The following is a 26,946-nucleotide window of genomic DNA, read 5'->3' on the forward strand; positions in this document are numbered from 1 at the left end:
CTAGTCACTCCCTCCCCTTCCAGAAACTCCATTTTGTTAGTGAGAACCAATTGGAAACATTTGTTCATTATTTCAGCTTGCATTGCCACATCTTTATAGACCTCTCCTTCTACTTTCAGTTTGGTGATTCCTTCCTTTTGTTTCAGTTTGCCATTGACAAATCTATAAAACAGTTTGGGTTCATCCTTACATTTGTCTATTATACCTTTTTCAAAATTCCTCTCTTCCTCTCTGCATATTCTTGTGTATTCATTTCTAGTTCTTTTATGTTCTTCCATTGTTCTGTTGTTACCTCTCTTTCTCCATTTGTTCCATGCCGTCTCTCTCTCTTTTTTTGCTATCATACACCTTCTATTGAACCACTCCTTTTTCCTGTTTTCTTTCCCCCTTACTCTTGGTATAAATTTTTCCACTCTTGAATTATAGAGGTCTAGAAAGATAATAGAGATCTAGAAAGATATCCCACTTCCTCTGTGTTTTTCTTGTTTCTCTGAATTTTCTCCAATCTGCATTTTCAAAAAATTTTCTCAATCATGTCAAATTTGCTTTCCCAAAGTTGTATCTTCCCTGCCTATAAAGCTCGTTTCGTGGCTTCACGTTCCTTATTATCATCATGAACTCAGTGACCTCATGATCACTTTTTCCTATAGGACACAAATATTTCAAAGATTCTGTTACATCAGGTTCTTTTGTAAACAGTAAATCTAATCTTGCTGCTGTGTCCTCACCTCAGAACCATGTCTCTTCTTTGACCCATTGCGTCATCACATTGTTCATTGTTATATTTAATAATATAGTGTCCCATTAATTTTCACTGCCTCCTGAGTCCCATTCCTCCCAGTTCACCTCTTTATGGTTAAAGTCACCCATCAAATTATATTGCTGTTTTTCTCAATTATATTCTGTAAATAACTAGCCATGTCTGACAACATATCCTGGTATTCATCATCATTCCATGCTCTTGTCTTAGGGGGAATATACACTACGGCCATATCTCTTTTGCTATTCTCTCCAGTTTCTAATTTCTTATTTATTACCTCAGCCATGTCTTTTCCCATTCCACAGTATCTACATTTATGTTGTTCTTCACTGCTATCATCACTCCTCCTCCCATTTTTTCTTTTCTGTCTCTTCTCCACAGTTTGTAATTACCATCTCCCATATGAACATCAGTATGTTCTCTTAACCTGATCTCTACAAAGCACATAACATCAGGTTCATGTACCTTCAAGAAATCGTTAATTTCTAGTCTTGCCGATATTAAACCATCAACATTAGTATATGCCACATTCAAATTATTTTTGATGTTTTTTATGCCCTCTTCTCTCCTTCTCACCGTTGGTACCACTTCCTCAATTTCTGATACCACATTGAGTACACCGCTTCCCGTCCGATCAGCGAAGTTAAGCAACGTTGGGTCTGGTTAGTACTTGGATGGGTGACCGCCTGGGAACACCAAATGCTGTTGGCATAACGTTCTCCCTACGTGTCAAGTGGGGATGGTGGAGGATTAGTGCCTCTCCCTGTAAAACAATTAACTCTAAGCCCTTGGCCACCCCGTTTGGGATACATGGTGTCTGGCAATGAATGAATGATGATGAAACTTTCCAATAAAATACTGTCTTCTGTTCCTCCATTCTCTGTTTGTTTTTTGCCTTTGCTTCCTTTACTAACTCCATTATTTTAGCTCTTTCCTCCTCATTTGCATCTCTCCTTTTCCAAACATTTTTTACCCCTTCCATGTCTGATAATTTCCATATTCTATTGATAATTTTGTTTACTGTTGCCTGGGACGTAAACTTTACCTTCAGTGGCCTCGCCCCTCCTTCCTTCTACTTTCCCAACTTAAACACTTTGTCAGTCTCTTCTTGAGCTTGGTTGTTTCCTTCCATAACTACTGATATTATTTCTTTAACCCCTACACCGCGGGGATGTTTACCAATGTTTTGCGTGTGCCACAGGGTTATTCGGGCTCCGACAGACTCTCAAAAAATATATGCCAAAAATCAGTTATTAGTCCTAGAATATTAGAATTACATATGCTTATGGCACATACCTTCAGCTTTCTCCTGGAATGTTTGTTGAGCCTTCGTCGGTTACCTTAGGACTTGTGGAGACCTCTGAAGTTGGGTAACGAAGTCTCCACTTTACACTTCCCGACAACCCGTAATATGATTACCACAGCCAGATATTAACAATATAAACACTACTCTATGATTTTCAAGTAGTTTGGGATCCATACTCAAAAAAAAAAAAAAAACCCACTGTGAAAGTAATGAAAATTACGAGCGCGTCTGACCGTCGCACTGGCACTAGTTCGCTCTTGGTACTCTGTCATTTATTATTCGTAAAACCCCTCACACTTTATATTTCTATTACTATATAACACTTATATATATCTGCAGTCTTTATCCATAAGTTTCCTTCAGTAGTATTAGTTTATTGTCACTGTAGGGATTCAATATCTTTCAGTAAAATATGTAGCATTCACTTTCTCGTCCTGTATACTAGCATTGAGAGTGAATGTCACTTTCACCTTCACTCTCATAACTCATAGTATTCAGACATGCTAGAGTGAAACTTTCACTTTCATTACTCCTAGGGTATATACTCGTATTCTTATAATACTACTCATTTACATTTCTATTTATGTTCTCTATTTTATTTACGTTATTTACATTTCTATTTTATTTACACTGTGTTATGCACTGTCACTTGAAGTAACTTATAAAACTATTTTCCACTGTTCACGTATATTTACATTCATTACTTTCACTTGCTGTTTACACATTATTTACACATTATTTACAGTTCCACTTGCACTGTTTTACTCAATAGAAAGATCGTAGTCACTCTTTTATCAATTGTCAGCCCTTTACCTCTTTCCACACGAGGTTTAGTAGGGGGTAAAGGTCACAGGGCCCTTTGCATGGGGGTGAAAAGTCCCTGAAGCTAGCAAGAGCGAAATGACGTACCTCCACGTTGGAAGATGAGAGTGAACTGATGAGGGTGGGCCGGGGTGGTGGCTTACCTAGGGAAATTCATGACTACCAACGTTTAGCCTCTTGACACAGCTATATATAGCAGTGAAATGATTGGCAGGAAATCTAGACAATACATTATAAATTAGGTAGTTCCAGGTGAATGTAAATATCACTTAGGCTTCTCCCTTCCCTCCTTATATGTATCTTTATTACGAAAATAGATTATACGGCATATTTCAAGGGGAAATAAGCAGCGAAAATTAGCGAACGAGCGCACGTAAGGTGTTGTCAGGTTGTAATTAGCCAATTCCAGGTGTATGGCACTCTCACTTACCTTATTTCTTTCTTGTATATATTATTTGGTATAAGAATAGGGCATAGGGCTTATTTCAATGGATGAAATCAGTGAAAAATTGCAGGGAAGATTTACTTAGCGTAGCACGGTCGGGCAGGCGAGAGGATAGGGTAATGGAGGGAGGGTAGGGAGGGGAGTCAAGAACGGAGAGAAATGGCTAAACTGTCAACAATGGATGGGAGTACAGGTGAGATTAGGAGTGCTGATTAGTGTTGGACATTGGCAGTACTGATAGATGATACAAGCCCCCACTTGGAAGCCCAGGTGAATTCAAAATAACACAGAATCACAAAAGCGACACCCCGCGGTATGATCCCTTGCTCCCAAGCGTCACGAAAGTGACGCTCCGCGGTTAAGGGGCAACTTTATTCAGTTCATCTCTTTCTCCTTCTGATCTTACTGTCATACATTTTTCTTTTACTCCTGAAATTTTTACACAGTTTTTCTTATCTGCTGCATCCCTGACTAAAGATTCTCTACTTCTCAGTACCCTAACCACTCCCTTCTCCACCTTTTCCTTGCTTTGTTGTTCTATAATTTCTTTCAGATTTACATTATCTTCTTCCAGAATTTTCTTCCACCCCGTATGTTGCTCCTTGATTTCTTTAATGTGCTCATCTTGCATTCTTGATTTGGATTCATATTTATCTGGTTTGCTTTTCATCCTGTCCCTTTCTTCTCCCAGCCTCTTATTCTCCCTCTTAAGCTGTTTTATTTCGTTAGAGGCAGATTCATTACTCACTTTTAATTCTGTGACTTCTTCTTGTTCATCACTGCGTGTACAAACTTTTTCCAGTTTATTCTGTAGAATTTTGATCTCGTTTTCCTGCTGTATGGTCCATTCCTGTAACTCTCTAATTTCTGCCCATACCTTTTTTAACTCCTGGACATTCCTCTCTGCTGTTTTCTCTATTCCTGCTACTCTTGTTTGGTTCAGTTTAGTATTTCCATTTCCCACATCATCTCCGGAGAAGCCCACGAATCCCTCTCACCAGATGCAAATAAAGCATCATCCCTTTTCACCATGATGCAACCATATGGAGAACTTTCTATTTCCATTATATTTTGTACGTTTTATAACCAAAACCGCATTTTTTTTTTTTTTTTTTTAACTACTGTCCGACGGGACCACCACTCACGCACTCATTCACATAATCACAAATAAGCTGGTCTCCTTCTCGTTGCTGATTCAGCAATTATTCCCCACAATCCAGGAAGAGCTCCGTCTCTGTCGGTGACCTGTGTGTGTGTGTGTGTGTTCTTACCTAATTGTATCTTTACAGGAATGAGTCAAGCTCATACTGTCCTGTGTCTTAAACCATTTTTATCATATATAGCCTAAAATTTATTAATTGTTTTGGCACACACTATTTCGTTCGGTAGTGCATTCCACTGATCAGTTGCCCTATTTGGGAAATAAATTTCTATACGTCTTTATGCCCTCTCTTTTTATGCATTTTTTGCAGTGTCCTCTTGCTGATGCATCTCCATAGGTTATGTAATCATTTATGTCTATTTTCTCCTTCTCTCCAGTAGTGCAGGCAGATTCAATTTTTCTAGTCTTTTTTCGTAGCTTTGATCCCTTAAGCTTGGTACCCATCTTGTGGCTGCCCTTTGAACTTTTTCAATCTTATCTCTGTGTTTTTTGAGATGAGGACTCCAGTCTACTGATGCATACTCCAGGGTTGGTCTGATGAATGATGTTATTATCTTTTTTTGCATGTCTTCATTTGTGTATGTGAATGCTATTCTCATATGTGCAAGCAGTGTATACATGTTCCGTACCTTCTCACTGATGTGGTCAGCTGGAGATAGTCTGTTATTGATAATCACATGGTCACACCTAGGTCCTTCTCTTTTTCTGATGTGTGTAGAACTTTACTTTCTAACTTATAATCCCAGTCAGGTCTTTTTCTACTTTTACCAGACTTGATTACATCACATTTGTCCACAGTGAATTCCATTTCCTATGTATTGCTCCATTCATGAAGTTTATTTCATTCTTCTTGTAGCTCTTTACAAGAGTCTGTGTTAGTAATTCTTCTTTGTATTTTTGCATCATCAGGAAGCCTATTTAGATAGCTTTCATTTCCAATGTTACTGTCTGTATCATTTATAAACATTAAAAACATAAATGGTGCCAGCACTGAGCCCTGTGGAACTCTGCTGAGTAATTTCCCCCTAGTACTGTTCTCATTTCTCTTTTTTGAGAAAATCTTGCATCCAACAATACATTTTGCATCGGATTCCTTCTTGATGGTAGTTTCCATAAGTCTTTGCTGCGGTACTCCGTCAAATGCTTTCTTGAAATCTAAATAGATACTGTCCACCCATCCTTCTCTGTTCTGTAATGTTTCTGTTACTCTATCATAGTAGCTTAACAAATTAGTAACACACGAGTTTCCCTGTCTGAAACCAAACTGTCATTCTGTTATCATATTGTGTTCTTCTAGATGATTTACCCAAACTTTTCTTATCAGCTTTTGTAATACCTTGCTTACAACACTGGTTAGTGATAATGGTCAGTAGTTGAGTGGATTTTGTCTATTCTCTTTCTTGAATAAGGGAACAATGTTTGCTCTCTTCCAAATATCAGGTAGTTTACCTTGTCCCAAGGATTCCTCGAAAATTAAAGATAATGGTTTACTTAACTCCTTTGCACATTCATGTCGCACCGAACTTGAAATTTCATCCGTACCATTCGCTTTTCATTTGTCTAATTTACTTAACTCCTCGTGTATTCCTTTTTCTGATATTTGTATATCTGGTAGTATGTGTGGGGGTGCATGTTCCATATGATCCCTCTCCAAATTATTTTCTTCTGTAAAAACAGATTGGAAATTCTTATTTAGTGCTTCACAAATATCTTTCTCTTGTGTATAGGTGATCCCCTCATCTGTAATGGATTGTATTTTATCTTTTACTTTGGTTTTGCTTTGGATGTAGCTGTAAAATAGCCTCTGTTGATCACTACTTTTATTTACGATGTCCTTCTCAAACTGTTTTTGGGCTTCTCACCTTATTCTTGTATAATCGTTTCTTGCCTGTTTATAGTTGTTATATGCATTTTCACTATTGTGTCTTCTGTATCTGTTCCACAACATATCTCTTATTCTTTTGATTGTTTACATTCTGTATTAAACTGCTTCTTTATTTTCTTTTCTGCTTCTTTATGCTGTTGGATGTTCACAAAATTTTCTATATATAACATTTAAATCTTGTCCTCTAAGCTCTTTTTCCCAGTCTGTTTCCAAGAAGTATTTCTTTAGGTCATTGTAGTTGCCCTTTTTGTAGTTAAGGCTCTTTTTGTAACTTTCATTACTATTAACTATGTCATATGCAATCCTGAAGTTTTAATTTAATACTATGTGGTCACTTTTGCCGAATGAAGGGCAATACATTATATTGTCAATATCATTTTCTTGCCTAGCAAATATAAGATCTAGTACTGATGGTATGTCAAGTCCTCTTTTTCTGGTGCTTTTGTTTACATGTTGTGTTAGGAAAAACTCCTGCACAAGGTCCAGGAGCTTTTGGTCCCAACAGCTTTCATGGCTTTTTATATCTAGAGTATTCCAATTTATATTTGTATTGATATCTCCAGTTAGTATAATTCTTTCAGATTTCTCCTCCATTCTATGTAGTAATGCTCTTAAATCTTGAATTGTTTTCTCTGCCAGGTCTTCATATTATCCTTTTTCCCAAATGTTTGATCTGGGTGGCATGTATAAATTTGCCACAATTACCTTCCCTTCAGACATACTAATCTCTGTTGCAGTCAGTTCTGCCAGTGAAGGTACATCTAGTTCTGTTTCCTTGACTTGCAGATTTTTCTTTGTTAATATTGTACTTCCTCTTCCTTTTTTTAAGTTCCTATCTCTTCTCCATATATTGTACTCCTCTAGGTTTAGTGTATCATTTGATATCCTTGGTGTTAATTTTGTTTCAGTTAGGCAAACAGTATGTGGTTCCTTGTCTTTGATATAATCATTCATCTCTATTAATTTAGATACCATTCTATCTACATTAGAGTACATCAACTTAATCATCATGTTTACATACTTGTCATGACTCAGGTCTACTATCTTTCTCCTTCTTATTCCCTTCTGTTTATGTACCACTTTCGAACCTGCAATCCAATTACAGCGTACTTTGTAGAGAAAATGTGTTCTGCTCTTCCTCTGATCATCCTTCATTCTTTGTTCTTGCCTCCTTTCTCATCTGTTTTAGTAATCCAAGTTCTTCTTGAGTTAGACGTCTTTTCACTCACATTTTTGAAGTCCTCTTTTTCCATAAGTTTGTTTGCATTTTTCAGTATTTCCTCCACAGTGTTTACACTCTGGAAGGTTACTTTCAGGGGCCATGATTTATTTCTCTCATATTTCCCTAGCCTTTTGTGTTCCTCTGTGTCTTTACTACAGATTTCCTCTGACACTTCCTTCAGTATGTTCATTACATTTGCCATCTCCTTTTGGTCTCTCAAAATCATGTTTTTTTATTTCTTCCTCCTCTAAACCAGTGATTACTGTAGATTTGTTGATGTCTGCCGAAACTTTGTCCAATTTTTTATTGTTTTGGATTATTTTCTTCACTTCCTTTTTAATGCTCTTTTCTTCAACTCTTGTTTCTAAGTCTTTCTTTACTTTCACCATTTCAGCATATGTGGTTTCCACATCATTTTTGTAGCTTTGCATTGCTTCATTTACCTGGGTTATCTTCTCCTCAGTATCTCTGCTATGATCTATCAGCGTGCTTTCCTGCATTATTGTCTCTGTATCATTTCTGAACTCTTCCAGAATATTGTCATGGTTGACAACTGTGCTTGCCATTTCACTAATCTTCCTTCTAAGTGTTCCCACCTCAACTGATAAGTCACCTATTGTTGTTTCTGTCTTATTAATCTCCTTTACTAAATTTTCATTTTCTTCCTTCTGCATTGCAACTATTTTTTAATTTCATCTTTTTCACTCTGAAATGCCTTCTCTAATCTATAAACTCGTTCCACCAGCTTATTATGTGTCTCCATTTCCACCAGTTCCTGGTAGAAATCATCATCCTGCTTCCTACCTTTGTCCCGTGTCGTAACTCCTTCCAAAGTTGATTTGCTAAAGATGGTGGTCATCTTCTGGTACTGTGTGTGTGTGTGTGTGTGTGTGTGTGTGTTCTTACCTTACCTAATTGTTCTTACCTAATTGTATCTTTAAAGGAATGAGTCAAGCTCGTATTGTCCCGTGTCTTAAACCATTATTTATCGTACATATCCTTAAATTTGTGAATTATTTTCACACACACTATTTCATTCAGTAGTGCATTCCATTGATCAGTTGCTCTGTTTGGGAAACTGAATTTCCTTACGTCTTTATCACCTCTCTTCTTATGCAGTTTTTTGCAGTGTCCTCTTGCTGATGCTTCTCCATATGTTAAGTAATCATTTACGTCTATTTTCTCCTTCCCTGATATGCACTTATATAGCATTATCATGTCACCTCTTTTCCTTCTCTCCTGTAGTGTTGGTAGATTCAGTTTATTTAGTCTTTCTTAGTAGCTTAGGTCCCTTAAGCTTGGTATCCATCTTGTAGCTGCCCTTTGAACTTTTTCAATCTTGTCTATGTGCTTTTTGAGATGAGGACTCCAGACTACTGATGCATATTCCAGGGTTGGTCTAATGAATGATGTTATTATCCTTCTTAGCATGTCGTCATTTATGTATGTGAATGCTATTCTCATATTTGCAAGCAGTGTATACATGTTCCGTACCTTCTCGCTGATGTGGTCAGCCGGAGATAGTCTGTTATTAATAATCACACCTAGGTCTTTCTCTCTTTCTGATGTATATAGGGTTTTATTTCGTAACTTATAATCCCAATCAGGTGTTTTTCCACTTTTACCAAACTTGATTACATGACACTTGTCCACATTGAATTCCATTTGCCATGTATTACCCCATTCATGAAGTTTATTTAATTCTTCTTGTAGCTCTTTACAAGAGTCTGTGTTAGTAATTCTCCTTTGTATTTTTGCATCATCTGCAAACATATTCAGATAGCTCTCATTTCCAGTGTTACTGTTTATATCATTTATATACACTAAAAACATGATTGGTGCCAGCACTGAACCCTGTGGTACTCCACTAGTCACTTCTTTCCATGATGAGTATTTTCCTCTTAGTACTGTTCTCATTTTTCTTTTTATGAGAAAGTCTTGCATCCAACAAAACAGTTTGCCTCGAATTCCTCCTTGATGGTACAGTTTCCATAAAAGTCTTTGGTGTGGTACTGTGTCAAAAGCTTTCTTGAAATCTAGATAGATACTGTCCACCCATCCTTCCCTTTCCTGTATTGTGTTTGTTACTCTGTCATAGTAGCTCAACATGATTTTCCTTTTCTGAAACCAAACTGTCTTTCTGTTATCATACTGTGTTCTTCTAGATGATTTATCCAAGCTTTTCTTATAAGCTTTTCTAATACCTTGCTTACAATACTGGTCAGTGATACTGGTCGGTAGTTGAGTGGATTTTGTCTATTTCCTTTCTTGAATAAGGGGACAATATTTGCTTTTTTCCAAATATCAGGTAGTTTACCTTGACTCCAGGATTTCTTGAAAATTAAAAATAATGGTTTACTTAACTCCTTTGCACATTCTCATAGTACCCAACATGAAATTTCATCAGGACCACTTGCTTTTCCTCTGTCTAATCTGCTTAACTCCTCCTGTATTACTTTTTCTGCTATTTGTATATCTGGTAGTATGTGTGGACATGCATGTTCCACATAGTCCCTCTCAAAATTTTTTTCTTCTGTAAAAACTAATTGGAAATTCTTATTTAGTGCTTCACAAATATCTTTCTCTTGTGTATAAGTGATTCCCTCGTCCGTAATGGATTGTATTATATCTTTTACTTTGGTTTTGCTTCTGATATAGCTGTAAAACAGCTTTGGTTGATCACAACTTTTATTTATTATATCCTCCTGAAACTGTTTTTGGGCTTCCCTCCTTATTCTTGTATGATCGTTTCTTGCCTGTTTGTAATTATTATACGCCCTTTCACTATTGTGTCTTCTGTATCTATTCCACAAGAAATCTCTTCTTTCTTTTGATTTTTTACATTCTGTATTGAACCATTTCTGTATTTTCTTATCTCCTTCTTTGTGCTGTGGGATGTACTCCTGGACTCCTATTTCATAAAATTCACAGATTTTTATATACAGCATTTAGATCTTGTCCTCTAAGCTCATTTTCCCAATCAACTTCTAAGAAATACTTCTTTAGGTCTTCATAATTTCCCTTTTTATAGTTTAGGCTCTTTTTGTAACTGTCATTGCTGTTTACTATGTCATATGCTATCCTGAAGTTATAATTTAGTACTGCATGATCGCTTTTGCCGAGTGGAGGGTGATATATTAAACTGTCAGTATCATTTTCTTGCCTAGTAAATATTAGATCTAGCATTGAAGGTACATCAAGTCCTCTTTTTCTGGTGGTTTCCCTCACATGTTGCCTTAGGAAAAACTCTTGCACGAGATCCAGGAGCTTTTGGTCCCAGCAGCTTTCTTGGCTAATTATATCTAGAGTATTCCAATTTATATTTGTGTTGAAATCCCCAGTTAGTATAATTCTTTCCGATTTCTCTTCCATTTTATGTAGTAATGATCTTAAACTCTGAATTGTACTCTCTGCCAGGTCCTCATATTCGTCTCTTTCCCATGTGTTTGATCTGGGTGGCATGTACAAATTGGCTACAATTACTTTACCTTCAGATGTGTTGATCTCTACTGCAATCAGTTCTACTTGTGATGGTATATCTAGTTTTATTTCATTGACTTTTAGATTTTTCTTAGTTAACATTATAATTCCTCCTCCTTTTTTTAAATTTCTGTCTCTTCTCCATATATTGTATTCCTCTAAGTTTAGTATGTCATTGGATATCCTTGGTGTTAATTTTGTTTCAGTTAGGCATATTATTTGTGGTTCATTTTCTCTGACATAATCATTCATCTCTAGTAATTTAGATACCATTCCATCCACATTTGAGTACTTCAACTTTATCATCTTGTTTATATACTTGTCATGACATGGTCCTACTACCTTCCTCCGTTTTATTCCATCCTGTTTGTGTACCACTTTCCTACCTGGAATCCTATTACTTTGTAAAAAAATTTCTTCTTCTCCTCTTCTGATCTTCCCTCATTTTTTGTTTTTGCTTCCTCCCTCTTCTCTTTCAGTAATTCCATTTCCTCTTGTGTTAGGCATCTTTTGATCCATACATTTTTGAACTCCTCTTTTTCCATAAGATTCTTTGCATTTTTTAGTATCTCATCCACAGTGTTTACACTCTGGAAAGTCACCTTTAGAGGTCTTGTCTTGCTTTTCTCATATTTCCCTAACCTTTTGTGTTCCTCTATGTCTTTACTACAGATTTCCTCTACTTCTTTCAGTAAGCTCATTACATTTGCCATCTCCTTTTTGTCTCTTGTGATCTTGTTTTTTACTTCTTCCTCTTCTATACCAGTGATTACTATAGATTTGTTTATATCAACTGAATCCCTGACTAACTTTGGATTGTTTTGGATTATTCTGTGTGTGTGTGTGTGTGTGTGTGTGTGTGTGTTTGGCAGCCAAAACTACACATTTAAATCGCACCAAAATTCGCACAAAAATAGCAAAAAATTTGCTGATGTGAAAAAAACTTGGTCCCATCATGATTGAAAACCTTTTACTATATTTAATGAGCTATTAAAGTTTGACGAAAACACACTGCTCCCGGCGTGAGTGCGTGAAACTAGGGTTGTGTTCACCGTAGAGTTTTTTTATGGCTTTATATCTAATATACTATAGCAGTAGGCGTGTGTCTGTGTGTCTGTGTATTTTGGGCAGCCAAAACTGCACATTCAAATCGCACGAAAAATTGCAAAAAATTCGCTGATGTGAAAAAACTTGGTCCCATCATGATTGAAAAACTTTTACTATGTTAAATAAGCGATCAAATTTTGGCCAAAAAAACACTGCTTCCAGGACCTGATTGGTCGGTTACCGTGGCCGAGTGGTTATTATCTGTGTGCGGACAACTTGGGTTCCATTCCTGAAGCTGCAAATAACACGATCGGTTGGTTAGCTGCAAAAAATCCAAGTGACAACATTAGACTAGAACAGCACATAAATGTGACTCGGATTACCTGAAATGATCACAATATGCACGCGAAGCGTGAGGAAATGAGTGAGAAGCACAAGGAAATGAGTGTGAAGCATGAGAAAGTGAGCACTCAGTGTGAGAGCCCTCCGCAGGAGCAAATGTGAGAGGGCCCGAAGGGCCCACGAGCACTTGCTATTGACTAAAGGTGCAACTAATATATAATAATAAAGGCGAGTGTTTGTATGTTTGTTACCTATGAACTCAGCCACATATGATACATATTCTGAATCGGTATGATCCAGGGAGTTTTTTGGTATATAATTTATTTACTGTAATTGTATTTTACATAACTACGTTAGGTATATTGGCCGAAGGTCCAGCGCTCCGCATGAGGTAGCCGAAAGCCTGTGCTATTGAACATAGGCCTTGTGGATCCCCCTGATATATAATTATAAATGTATTGATTAATTAATAAGTATATTTATAGAATGACGAGGAAATCGTCCAGGGTGCAAATTGCCCTGACGGGGAATCGTCCTTGTTTTGAGAGCGAATTGTTTAACGGCGAATTAACTTGACAACAAATTGTCTCAGAACCCACTCACACACCAGCCGCACCCCACCACACATACTCACCAGCCCCACCCTTATCCATTGCATGCTATAAATTATGCTCGCCAGTTGTGAGAGATTACCGTATTTGCCTCAGTTTTTCATGCCCATCAGACATTTCAAGTAGTAAATGCACTTTCTAAATAATTACTAATTGTCAGACCCCCATCGCACGTTAGGCGAAATGCACGTTGCAAAAGCGCACAATAGGCGAGATGGCTGTATATTAACTGGAAGAGTTTTGTTATTTGGTAGACATGTTATGTGCTGGAGTGGGGCTAGAGCCCTGTGGCAAGAGTGAGGAGTGGTTGGAAGAAGTTTAGGGAGCTGTTACCTCTCCTGACATTGAAAGGGCTCTCCCTGCATGCCCAGGGATCTTTGTACGTGTCATGTGTTAGGAGTGCAATAATTTATGGTAGTGAGACCTGGGCAGTAAAGGAAGAGGATATTCACAGGCTCAAATGCACAGAAATGACAGTGGTTAGGTGGATGTTCAGTGTGTCTTTGAGTGCAAGGCTTAGGGGAGCTAGGTTTACAATGGGAGAGTTAAGAGGTAGGATGGGACTGGACTGTGTTGGAGTTGTGATGAGGAGAGGTAGATTGGGATGATTTGGCCATGTGGAGAGGATGGGGGATGATAATTGGGTGCAGAAAGTGAGAAGTGTTAACATTAAGGGTAGGGTTGCGAGAGGTAGACTGAGAAAGGCCTGAGATGAGGTCATTGAGTGTGACCTCAGGGAAAAGGACTGAGTAGAGAAGAGATTGAGCAGCATGGAGAACCACCATAAAGTGACCAAGTCCGACACATGCAAGCATGTTGGAACCTTTAGATATGAAACGATATGTATATTATGTTTGTTGTTATCAGATTTGTCTTATAGTTGAAAAATGGAGAATAACTGAAGTCTCCCCTTTCTTCCCCAGGGCACCAATTGATGAGGGCAGTAAGAAGGTTGTTGTGATTGATAATGATGTGACAACTGTGGATGGCCTGGCAGTTGACTGGCTTTACAACCATATTTACTGGACAAACACAGACAAGAATACCATTGAGGTGTGTCACATCTCTGTTCTTATATTAATCTCTTGAATCAGATGTCATATTTTATAGATTTAATCTTGCTGCCTTCAGATTGTTTTGTGCAATATACATGTATAAAATGAGTCTCTCCTTGAATGAGTCATTGAAGACTATACGGTATGTAATCCTTCCTGTTTGAAAGTCTCTCCAGACCCAGGTAAATTGATCTAGGGAGAGCAAGAATACATTATCTAACTGAGAGGATCAGCATGATGTTACTGTTAGTGTCATTATCAGTTTAGGTGCTCTGTGTTGTGAGCAGTTATGTGTTGCTCATCAAATGATCAGAATTGAATCAGATACCTTAATTTATAACAAGTTATCTGGGACAAAACAGACCAAAGCCTTGTTTTAATAATTTAGACCACTATTTAGTTGAATGGATATTATTAACTTTTATACTGTACATAGTTCATCAGTTTTTTCACTATTCTTTGCCTTGTGCTGGCATAGTTCTGTCATGTAAATCAGGCTTACTGGCTCGTTAGCACCATAGAAATTCTGTAATTGATTACTGCACTGAGGTAAGCTTATCTCTTAATTTAGTAATATGTAGGATCTGTTTATTGCTTTAATTGGTTTGGTTACTGTCTTTTACTATGGCATTTACATCACCTTGTGGTCATCCATTATGTCAGTGTAAATCTGCAGCTCTAACCACCTGATTTTTAATAATTCGATTAACCTGATCTCCATGTTCCTTTCATAGGTAAGCTTGATGGTCATGAAAATAGTAAAGTATCCATAACAATAAAATAACTCATTTTCAGGTTGCAGACTTCAAGGGTGAAATGAGAAAGACTTTATTCCGGGCAGAACTAGATGAACCTCGTGCTATTGCAGTTTATCCCTCAGAGGGATGGATGTTCTGGACTGACTGGGGACAGGAGGCTAAAATTGAAAGGGCTGGCATGGATGGCAAAGCAAGACAGGTGAGCACTGTGCATTACTGTAGTTTTCATGTAGAAATGACAAACAGTTGTTAAATAAATGATACATTTACCTGTGTCATCATCATCCTCATTGTCGTCGTCGTCATCATTGTCGTCATCGTCATCGTTGTCGTCATCGTCAGTCAACTACTCAGTTTCCCGAGTTTCATGGGGCATCAGGGTCTAGACCAGTTCTCCCTATTCTCTTAGTACCACAAATCTGAAGAGAAAACAAATATAAAAGTTGCAGTCAGAGACAAAAGTTTGCCTACTATATCACTGTATCTAATTCGTACTTAGAGTGTATCTGTCACATTACTCTCTGATGAATCATATCAAAAAGCATTGTCTGTGGGCCATAGAAACATACTAAGCCTGTCTCTGCTAGTGAGTATCAGCCAACTGAGGACAGTGAGAAGTACCGTACAAGAGGTAAAATACTAAGTGAATTTTTGCCCCCCATGTTGTGCTGTACGAAGTATGTGGCTGACCGGTTCACAAGTATTGGATGGGGGCATTCTGTGCCTGATACTGTACATACATGGTCCTTTTAGTCCTGTTTTACACCCATCACAAATTGACTTAGGACCTACACACACAGAATTGCTATGGGAGAGTTGTCTGTCTTTGCTTTGTGTTTCCGTCTCTACCAAGTGAATTTTGAGGGCAAGAAGTAACTGGCAACTCCTCTAGTGTTGGCGGGAGATTGTGAAACACTCAGCACGTCAGTGCTTGCCCAGAAGTGAGAGTGGGAGTATATGTTCTCGTCGCTCCGAGCTTACACATCCCTATTTTTTGGTATGCATTACTGTTTGCTCTGTTATTTTCTTCGAGTCGAGTTGTCATGCCTGGAAAGTACTGCTCAAGGGATGAGAGGGTCCGTATCATTGCATGGAGGCAGGATAATTTCCCCATCAACATGATTTTGAATATACTGGACACGCAAAGTCGACCGTCATGAAGATTCTTGTTGCAGCGCGCAGCCTGCCACCTGATGTCGTACCAGAGCACAAGCATGGCAGTGGAAAGAAAAGGACGACTTCCAGAGGTACAGATACGCTTCTGAAGAGGGAAGTAATCAAGAATCCACGACTGACAGCAGCAGAATTGATGAGAATGCATCCCCAGCTGTTACAAGACGTCTCAATTCGAACTATCCAACACCACTTGCAGAAGGAGCTGGGTTTGCCTAGCCGCACCGCAGCCAAGAAATTGCTTCTCACTGACTGCACAAAGAAGCAGCACATTCAGTTTGCCAAGAATTACTGGTATGCACACTGGACATTGGATGAGTGGAGTTATGTTTTCCTATGAAAGCACATTTCAGGTGTTCCAGGTGCGTTCTGCCAAGGTTCGTCGCCCTGCCTCCCATAGTCGATATGATCCTGCTTACACGGTGCCGACTGTTAAGCACCCACAATTAGTAATGATATGGGGGTGTTTCTCATGTGAAATGGGAAGGGGAGGCCTCTACTTTCTTGCTAAGAACTTGATGATGAATGGTGGCCAGTACATTCAGGTTCTGAAAGATCATTTGTTAAACTTTTTTGCTATTCATGGGTGCAACTTTTTCATGCACGATTCAGCTCCATGTCACAAGTCAAGAAAGGTGACAAAATGGCTTCAGGATAATTGGATTGAGGTCCTTTACTGGCCTGGCAACAGTCCGGATCATAATCCGATAGAAAACTGCTGGGCAAAGATGGAGAAAATCATGGCATAGAATAAGACACCCAATCTGGACAACCTCAAGACTGAACTGACAAATGTTTGGTGCAAAGAATGTCCTTAGATTACTTCAGAGATCTAAGTGATTCCATGCAAAAATGCATCCAACTGGTCCTGGAAAACAAGGGAAACATGATTTCATATTAATGAATGGCATTTCATGAATAAACATTGTGATGTAGTATGATTTCCATGTTTTTTAATACCTTGTGGGGGAGATCCTAAGTCAATTTGCAGTAGCTGTATGTAGGAAGTATATTAGTAGGATTACCATCATAGCATTTTTTTTTTTTTTTTTTTTTTTTTTTTTTTTTTTAACTTCATCATCACCATCATCTGGACCTCCTGTCTCACCCTAGGGCAGGGTGAGATGTAGCAACATCCAGACAGCCCAAGTTTGCCCAATCCAATGGGCCACACTTCCATTCACTCATTGTTCAAGTCCCCCAAATCCTGGCTGTATCTGATACACCAGAAACATTCACCACATTTTGTAGCTTCACATAAATGCATCTGATAGGGTCAGTCTGGACGCTGTCATGTTAAAAAGGGGTGCCAAATCCCTGATCATGCACTTCTCACAACATTCATCCAGCCAGCTCAATCTCTTGTCAGTCCTTTACCCTCACCGACTTCCATACCTCCAATCCTCACACACTCATCCACAATATCCCTCCACCTTCTTCTTGGCTTACCTCTCCTCCTCCCTTCTTCAGATTTGCTCATATATACCTTTTTCACCACTCAATTGTTATCCATTCTCTCCACATGACCATACCATCTCAGTACACCCTCTTTTATTCTGATGTCCACAGACTTCCTCACCCCACATCTTTCATGAATCACATTATTTCATATTCTGTCCACACTCTGTACTCCACATACATTCCTCAGGAGTCCCATCTCCACTGCTCTCACGCTTGACTTTTCATTTTCATGCCACACAATAGTCTCACATCCATATGTTAAAGTTGGCACTTTACACTCCCTCATGTAAGCCTTGTGCAGCTGCAACACTCAAACCTCTGTTTCTTATCAAGGCCTTCATAGCACCAGCTGCTTTCCTTCCTTGTGTCACTCTACTTTCCACTTCTTTTGCCTATTTTCCCCTCTTTTCTATCACTGTACCTATGTATTTGAACTGTCTCACCAATTCCAGTCTCTCTCTATTCACTGTAACATCACACTGGGAAACACCTTCTCTCTCTGTAACCAGCATTTTACTCTTTTCTGCATTTACTTTCAAGGCATGACCCCCGCAGACATCAGCAAATCTCTGCACTGGTCTACAAAGTTCTTGTCCGATATTTGCAAGTAGTACTGCATCATCAGCTTACAAGAAATTTGAGATATTCCCACCATCACCATTCATTACCAACGCCATCCGTCTCTCCATTACTCGTGTTTCTGCTTCTCTCATCATCCCATCCATATACTCGTGTGTGTGTGTGTGTGTATGTATATATGTATGTATGTATGTATCTATCTATAAATATATAAATAGATAGATAGATAGATACATACATACATACATATATATAGATATATAGATAGATAGATGATAGAATGATAGATAGATAGATAGAATGATAGAGATAGATAGAATGATAGAGAGATAGATAGATAGATAGATATGTATATATATATATATATATATAGATATGTATATATATATATATATATATATATATATATATATATATATATATATATATATATATATATATATATATATATATATATATATATATATATATATATATATATATATATATATATATATATATATATATATATATAGATATATAGATATATATAGATAGATAGATATAGATAGATAGATAGATAGAGAGAGAGATAGAAATATATATATATATAGATAGATAAATAGATAGATAGATAGATATATAGATAGATATATAGATATATATATATGTATGTACATATAAATATATATATATATATATATATTTATGTATATATAAATATATATATATATATATATATATATATAGATATATATATAGATACATATATATATTAAATATATATATATATAGATATATATATATATTAAATATATATATATATATATATATATATATATTAAATATATATATATATATATATATATATATATATATATATATATATATATATATATATATATATATATATATATACAGTAATCCCTCCACTATCCGATGTAATAGAAAGTGGTCCCATCTGGATAGTGGGCCCCAGCCTCCTGGACTGGTAATTAAGGACCCTAACCCAGCCTAACTTTGAAAGCCACCTAAATAACTCCCTACCGGACATGCATAACACCTATTTAAACCTATTTAAAACCCTGTTCACACCAATAATGGACATAAAGCATGAAATAAATGAAAAAGAACCAAAGAATGAGGAATTAGAGGTGGTTGTACCTCAGACAGGGTACTTACAGCACGTCTGTGTCCACCTTCTCTGGCTTTGGCAGTGGTGAAAATGCTCTTGAAGCACGTACAATAATCCAATGTTGTGCTGCATTTAATTCTTTGCATTGTGAGTTATAATTGTTTAACACTGCACATTGTTCTTAACTGCACCACGCCACTTACAACCGACAGTTTCAACCGCCAATATGCACTCCACAGCTAATCCTTTGCACTCTAAATTCTAATTTCTTAACACTGCACAACACTGCAAATTCCCGTGTGGTCTAGCGGCGAGGTATTGCAGTTTATTCACTGTTTATTCACAAAAAATGAGCATGTGTGGCTATCATTGCGATAAGCATCTGCTCTCGATCGGAGTTAGGCTATAACTGTTGATGACACGGAAACAGAGTTGCCAGATCGCAACAGCCACATTACCAAACTCCTCAGTTTTCATTACCAAATTTAACTTTTCATTACCAAATTCTTAAAGCTAGCATTTATTCTTCACTAATTATATATACAAGTGGAAATACATTTAATCACTCTTCTTATAATTAACAGCATGTTGATTATTTTCATGTTATGTTAGCTAGCAGATTAATCAGAGAAAGCAAACAGTCCACCATCTCCATGCTGTGCATCCTCATACATGTGAAAAATCCTTTTGGTATTGCATTATTCTGATTCATTACCAAACGAATTTTTCATTACCAAATTGTCCCACATTAAGTAATGAAAAATACCAAATGGCAACCCCGACAGGGGAGGGGGGAGGGGGGAGGAAGGAATGGGTGAAGGGTCCATGGTGTAACAGCTGCTCGGTGCCACGCAGCAATTTCAAATTACGGGTGGGAAAAATTTTGGATTTTTTATTTTTTTTTGGGGGGGTGGGTGGGGGGGGTTCTGAAGGTCCAGGCCCACAATATCCAGTAAGTGGGGATGTCCAGAAAGTGGGCATCCGGAAAGTACAGGGATTACTGTATATATATATATACTGTATATATATATATATATATATATATATATATATAATCTCCTTTATTAAAGGCTCCAACATGCTTGCATGCGTCGGCCTTGGTCGCCTAATGGCGGCTCTCCATGCTGCACAATCCATTGCAGCCTCCCTGTTCAGTCCCTTAACCCTGAGGTCACATGTAATGAGCTCGTCCCATGTCTTTCTCGGTCTAACCCCACCCCCAATATTAACATTTCTCACCTTCCTCACCCAGTTATCATCCCCCATCCTCTCCACATGTCCAGACCATCTCAATCTACCTCCCCTCATCACAACACCAATACACTTCAGTCCCATCCTACCTCTCAACTCTTCCATCATAAACCCAGCTCCCCCAGATCTTGCACGCAGGGACGCATTACACATCCACCTAATCATTGTCATTTCTGTATTTCTGAGCTGGCAAATATCCTCTTCCTTTACTGCCCAGGTCTCATTACCATACAGCAATGCACTCCTAACACATGCTGCATACAAAGATCACTTAGCATGTAGGGAGAGTCCTCTCAGTGCAGGAGAGGCAACAGCTCCCTGAACTTCTTCCAACCACGTCTCACCCTAGCCACAGAGCTAGCTCCAGCCCCACCTCCAGCACACATGTCTCCCAAATAACAAAACTCTTCCACACACTCAAGCAACTCACCAGCAACTTCAATCCTTTCACGCCTGACAATCTCCACCTGCTCTCCCTGACATGCCATACACATAAAATCAGCATTATCTCGCAGTCTATCTCTGATACCACTACGTCTCTTGTGCACCCATTTATCACAAACACCGCACAAGATGGAATTACTTCCCATGCCCTTGTGGCAAACTGCACATGGCCACTCTCCCTTGTCTTTGACAGTACCACCACCAACCCTAGATATCAACACTTTTGTTTTATCTGCATTTACCCTGAAGCCCTTGTGCCCCATACCATCTCTCCACTTCCTAAACCTTTCCTCCATCTCCCTTTCGTTCTCTGCAATCAACACCAAATCATCAGCGTACAACATCTCCCACGGGAGTCCATTTCTGAAGTCACGTGAGATGGCTTCAGGTACTATGATAAACAACATGGGACTCAAACTGACTCTTGATGCACACCAACATTCACGGAAAACTCATCACTCAAATCTCCATTCACTCTTACCTGGGTTCGAGCACCCACATACATAGCCATAACCACCCTAACCAGCCACTCCTCCAAGCCATGCTTTCTCATTGCCCACTTCACCACCTCTCTAGGGACTCTGTCAAAGGCCTTTTCCAAATCAACATAAGCAAAATACAGATCCCTTCTCCTACCAATATATTTTTCCTGAAGCTGTCGAACAGTGAACATGGCATCAGTGGTCCCCCTACCTGGCATAAACCCAAACTGCATCTCATCAATATTCACTCTTTCTAGAACTCTCTCCATTACCTTCATTATCTGATCTAAAAGCTTTATACCTTTATAATTTCCTCTTTCCAGGGCATCACCCTTCCCTTTATACACATTTACAGTTACACTCTTCAACCAGTCATCTGGGACAACTTCATATATAATCATATTTATCAGGTCAGTGACTAACATCACCCCTATATCTCCTGAGGCCTTGAACATTTTGGCAGTCAATCCAGACACACCTGCTGCCGTCCCCCACCTGCATCCTGCCTATTGCCTCACTCACAGTAGCAGCGTCAATCAAAGGCCAAGGGCCAAACACTGGATCTGCTGGCTCCAAACCTTCCCTGTCCCAGTCAGACTCTTCATTTAACAACCGGCTATAATGCTTTCTCCATGTATCTTTAATATCCCCATTGTTCACCACTACCCTTCCTTCATCATTCTTCACACATTGCTCACCTATAATATCCCGATTATCCCTCTTCATCTGATTTGTCACCTTAAATATCATATAGTGCTGCCTATTTCTTCCTTAGCTTTTATAATTCTTTTTCTGTGCCTGCCCTCCTCTCTTCCTGTTTCTCCCATCTTTCCAGTCAGTACTTAATGCTTTTCTTTCCATTACAGGTGGCTTTACATTGAGTGACAAGCCAAATGGTTTCCTGTAAGCCAAGAAACCATTTACAACGCTGGGTGGTAACCTTATAACCAAACCATACATGCTCCCTATGTGTCAAGTGGGTTGGTGGAGGGTTAGTGCCCCTCCCTGTAAAACAAATAACTCAGAGTCAAATGGCCACCCCGTACTGGATTATGGCATTTGGCAATAATAGATAGAATATCATATTTTTCCTTTCCCCATGATTTAGGTTATCAAGTAAAAATTTCTGTAACTCAGACTTCGCTCTGTTTGCCTCTCTTCTAGCCCTACACTTGGCAGCCAAGTATTCCTCCTTGTTATAACCCTTCTTCCATTCCCGGAAAAGCCTTCTTTTCTCCTTAACTGCAGCTTCTACACCCTCTTCCCACCACCAAGTTACTTTATGTCTTGGTGGGCCTATTGTCCAACCGCATATTACATCAGTAATTCTCAAGAGGTTGTTCTTGATGGCTCTGTACTGTTCATTAACGCCTCTGTCTATGGCTCCCTGTTCAGCCATCATTCTCCTCATCTCGCTATAGAAGGCATCCCTTACTACTTGGTTTTCCAGCTTCCATATTTTCCTCCTAGGTACATAAGTCCTCTTTTTCATCACTTGTTGTTTAAGCACCATTTCACAGATCAATAGCTTGTGCTGCTGCACACACTCCTTGCTTCCTATAACTTTAACATCCCTCACTAACTTCCCATCAGCCCTCCTAACCAGAAAATAGAAGTACTCAGTCGTGGAAAACTTGTTACAGATTAATAAGTTAATACCTTATGCATCAATTGTATTACAGTTAATGGAACCAGAATTGCAGAATTTTATGTGTACTTCCAGTACAGTACTTCTTGAAAAAAAGAGCGTATATATATATATATATATATACACAGCAAGCTCGCCCCTAACGCATGGGTTTCGTTCCTAATGTGGCACGTTCAGCGCGAAACCGCGTAAGTTTTAACTACTCCTTATTTTGCTCCCTAGATCTCCCAAACATGGTCTCCCGCTGCCATCTGCCACTGGTAATCAACATGAATCACCCCAAGTGGTCAGAAGGACCATCCAATGTCACAACCCACAAACACAGCACTGCACAGCAAAACTCCGATACACAAACACCCAAACACAAGGCAACATTCCGATGCCGAAACCAGTCGGCATCGGAATTTTACCCCGTGCCCACGCACCTGCACGTCGAAACCTTGCTGTGCAGCACTGTACTTGCAAGCCACAACACCAAATGAACCCTCCAACCACCCGAAGTGCCTTATATTGATCAACAATGGCAGACAACAGCGAAACACCACGCCTAGGGAGTCTAGGGAGCAAAATGGTTTCTGGACCATTCGCTGTCAAGCCAGTTCGCCGTCACAACAATAACAAGACAACATAGACTTTGATGGATCCCCCTGAAATATAGTTATTAAAGTATTGATTAATTAAAAATAAGTATATTTATAAAAGCATTGATTAATTAATATATTTATAGAATGACGGGGAATCATACAGGGTGCGAATTGTCCTGATGGGGAATCGTTCATGTTTTGACGGGGAATTGACACGATGTCGAATTGTCCTGGAACCCACCGATTGTGTGTAATCTATAACTGGTTACAAGGCTTTATTTAATGCTTTAACTTTCTTTAAGTGCTTTAACTTACAGGTGCATACCAGAATAGTAAATATTTAACTTACAAATACAGTACTGTGGAAAAGCAGTACAGCAAATATTTAACAAACAAATAAAAAAGGTAATATTCTGACGCCTATCAGAAAACTGGTTATAAGACTTTATTTCTTGCTTGAACGTTATTTAATAATACTTTAACTTGCACATAAACTTACCAGAACAGTACTGTAAATATTTAACTTACAAATACAGCACTGAGGAAAAGCAGTACAGCGAATCACATCACGTGATCAAAACAAACCGTGCGTGCTGAGCTGATGTTTGAGGATTTGTCCTATCAAAGGCCTCTCTTGCGTAAATATATAGTTTTCGTAATGGTTCTTTAATCTTACGTTATCTTATACATACCCCAGCACTAATCGTGTATAATTGCGAGCGCGTTCGGCAAGAACATGTTCCGGGCGAGTTGGCTGTATATATATATATATATATATATATATATATATATATATATATATATATACATATATTTTAAATAACAGAACGGAGGAAGGAAAAACAATGGGGAAAAAATATATATATATATATATAGTAATCCCTTAATTTATGCGAGGGTTACGTTCCCAGAGCCTTCGCGTATGCGGTAAATTCGCGTATACGTTCTTTGCATGTGTATTAAGTGTATTACATCTGAATAATACTGTTTATGCAGTACATACACCAAATAAACTAGCATAAATTATGAAAAACAACAAAAATGTAAGAAATTTAACACTTACTGAAAGCTGACAAGCACAGGCCTAGGTGGAGACACTTTAGCACAGTCTGGTGCACTAGCCCTCACTGCCTCCCGTATGCTACGTTCTGCCTTCTTTGTTGTGCGAACAGTTGACTCATTCACCCCAAACATATGGTTCCGAGACAATTCGCCGTCAAAACATGTACAATTCCCCATCAGGACAATTCGCACCCTGGACGATTCCCCGTCATTCTATAAATATACTTATTATTGATTAATTAATACTTTAATAACTAATTTTCAGGGGGATTTTATAACTCACATAAGTAAAAAACTAGTGTACTTGCTAAATAAACTGGTATGTAAATAAATGATGGGGAATCGTCCTGACGGCGAATTGTCTTGTTATTGTTGTGATGGCGAACTGACTTGATGGCAAATTGTCCTGAAATCAAACATACAACCTATAGCACTTGCCGACATTCCTTCCCTAAGTTTGTCCAACACTTTAACTTTGTCAGCGACATCACTTTACGAGCCCGCTTTGGTGTGTTACCAGATGCATCACTAGCACTACACTTAGGCCCCATGTTGGCAAACATGGCAAGCAAGCAATGGAAGGCAGAAAAATAAGCTACAAATAACGACTCGTGAGTTATGCACGGTTCGACTGTCGGATTCAAACTGACTGTGTGGTGAGTGTTAGACCGACCTCCCACCCATGCGCATACACACACACACACACACACACACACACACGGGTCGCCGACAGAGATGGACCTCTTCCAGGATCGTGGGGAAATAATCGCTGAATCACTGACGAAAGGAAGCTGAGCCTAATTGTGACTGTATTAATGAGTGCGTGAGTGGTGGTCCCGTCAGATAGTAATAAAAAAAAACGCGGTTTTGGTCATAAAAAGGATAAGATAAAGTGAAAACAGAAAGTCTCCATATGGTTGAATCATGGAGGAAATGGATGGTGCATTGTTTACGATCAGTGAGAAAGAATTTGAGGGCTTTTGTGAAGAGGATGTGGGAAAAGGAAGTATCAAGTTGAACCAGACAAGAATAGCAGGTGTAGAGAAAACAGCGGAGAGGAATGACCAGGAGATAAAAAAGGTATGGGCAGTAATTAAAGAGTTACAGGAACGGACCATAGAGCAGGAAAATGAGATCAAAAGTTGAAGGAGTACACTGGAAAAAATCTGTACATGTAGTGATGAACAAGAAAGGGAAGTTACTGAATTAAAAGTGAACAGTGAATCAGCCTAGAATGAAATAAAACAGCTTAAGAGGGAGAATAAGAGGTTGGAAGAGGAATGGGACATGATGAAAAGCAAACTAGGTGAGTATGAATCCAAATCAAGAATACAGGAAGAGCACATTAAAGAAATCAAGGAGCAACATAAGGGGTGGAAGAAAATTCAGGAAGAGGGAAATGTAAATTTGAGAGAGACTATAGACCAACAAAGCAAGGAAAAAGTGGAGAGGGAAGTGGTTAGGGTGTTGAAAAGTAGAGAATCTTTAGTGAGAGATGTAGCAGATAAGAAAAAATGTATAATAATTTCAGGAGTTAAAGAAAAACGTATGACAATAAGATCAGACAGAGAAAGAGAAGAACTGAGTAAGGTTAAAGAAATAATATCAATAGTCATGGAGGAAAACAACGAAGCTCAGGAAGAGATTGAAGAGGTGTTTAGGTTGGGAAAGTACGAGGAAGGAGGGGCAAGGTCACTGAAAGTAAAGTTTAAGTCCCAAGCAACAGTTAACGAAATTACTGTATCAGTAGAACATGGAAACTGTCGGACAAGGAAGGGTTTAAAAATGTATGGATAAGGAGAGATGCAAATGAGGAAGAAAGAGCTAAAATAAAGGACTTAGTAAAGGAAGTAAAGGTAAAAAACGAACAGAGAACAGAGGAAGAGAGGACTGTTTTATTGGAGAGTCATGGGTCAGAAGTTAAGGAAGTGGTACTGGCGGAGGGAAGGAGAAAAGAGGGTATAGAAAACATAAAAAATCATTGGAAGGTGGCATATACTAATGTTAATGGTTTAATATCGGCAAGGTTAGAAATCAACGATCTTTTGAGGGTACATGAACCTGATGTTATGTGCTTTGTAGAGACCAAGTTAAGAGAAGATATTGATGTTCATATGGGAGATGGTAAATACAATTGGTGGAGAAGAGACAGAAATGAAAAAACAGGAGGAGGAGTGATGATAGATGTGTACAACAACATAAATGTAGATACCGTGGAAATGGGAGAAGGCAGGGCCGAAGTGATAAATATGA

At 38.5% G+C, this 26,946-nt stretch overlaps 1 protein-coding gene and 1 pseudogene across 3 annotated transcripts in view; both read left to right on the forward strand.

Annotated features, from left to right (window-relative positions):
* LpR1 (Lipophorin receptor 1) overlaps positions 1 to 26,946 on the forward strand; it is an 838,382-nt gene that overhangs the window by 465,401 nt on the left and 346,035 nt on the right. For all 3 annotated transcript variants that reach the window (XM_080267931.1, XM_080267932.1, XM_080267930.1), the window contains exons 10-11: positions 14,006 to 14,135; positions 14,933 to 15,094. In XM_080267931.1, coding sequence (XP_080124057.1) covers positions 14,006 to 14,135; positions 14,933 to 15,094 — 292 coding nt within the window. The remainder of the gene's footprint in view (positions 1 to 14,005; positions 14,136 to 14,932; positions 15,095 to 26,946) is intronic.
* LOC145393906 (5S ribosomal RNA) lies at positions 1,353 to 1,471 on the forward strand (annotated as a pseudogene).

The sequence above is a fragment of the Coenobita brevimanus genome, chromosome 25 (assembly GCF_032717465.1).
Source record: "Coenobita brevimanus isolate Jiangsu-jjx chromosome 25, ASM3271746v2, whole genome shotgun sequence".
Lineage (NCBI taxonomy): Eukaryota > Metazoa > Arthropoda > Malacostraca > Decapoda > Coenobitidae > Coenobita > Coenobita brevimanus.